At 25.9% G+C, this 804-nt stretch overlaps 1 protein-coding gene across 1 annotated transcript in view; it reads right to left on the reverse strand.

The window, feature by feature from the left end:
* Positions 1 to 677: 677 nt before the first annotated feature.
* LOC108573610 (tigger transposable element-derived protein 2-like) overlaps positions 678 to 804 on the reverse strand; it is a 1,735-nt gene continuing 1,608 nt past the window's right edge. The window contains exon 2 of the mRNA XM_017936074.1: positions 678 to 763. Coding sequence (XP_017791563.1) covers positions 678 to 763 — 86 coding nt within the window. The remainder of the gene's footprint in view (positions 764 to 804) is intronic.

Consider the following 804-nt stretch of genomic DNA (forward strand, 5'->3'; position numbering starts at 1 on the left):
TTTTGTTTTATTAATTAACAAAAAGTAAAAGAACAAAAATATTTTATATTTGGCATAGTGCATCATACTTGTCATTAATAAAATACTATTTTAAGAATACAGTAAATCCTTTCACATTGCCCCTACTATTTCCGCTATTCCTACGCCTAGTTATACGTTATTCCTATGCCTATATTATCCTTATTCGACGTGGTTCTTTGGACTAGAGTTCACGGCTTGACAGTTTATAATATAATAATATAACTTTTTTTAATTTTACTTCTTTTTATCTAAAATTTATTAAAACATTTGAAATTTTTATACATGCTGAAAATTTCATCAAAATCGATTATTGTTGCTATGAGCTACAAACGGTTAGAAATGGTAAAAATTGAAATTTTTCATAACTTTCGGGCCATAACTGTAATAGATCTAAGGATTCTTATATTTTTCGATGCCTGCCGCTTGTTTCTACATCAACCGAATTCAATGAAATTTTCTAACTTCTCAAAAAAGCTCAAAGTTGTTGTTTGGTTCTATTTTAAAAAAGTTATTCTGTTTTTAAGGGTGTGCCAATACTTTTGCTTACCACTATATATAAATATATAATAGACTTCATACACAAAAAGTTTTGGATTATTTAACAGGACTAAAAAATTTGTCGAATTTCAAACCTCCATAATTTTGCTAATATGTATTTATAATTTATTGAAATTCTTTATTTTATCGAAAACAGTATGAATTTTCAGTGATTGTTTGTTATTCCTCTTGAGTCCTCTATTCACTAAAAACAAATAATATACAAAAATTATTTTATTTGTAATT

Source organism: Habropoda laboriosa, unplaced genomic scaffold (assembly GCF_001263275.1).
Source record: "Habropoda laboriosa isolate 0110345459 unplaced genomic scaffold, ASM126327v1 scaffold128, whole genome shotgun sequence".
Lineage (NCBI taxonomy): Eukaryota > Metazoa > Arthropoda > Insecta > Hymenoptera > Apidae > Habropoda > Habropoda laboriosa.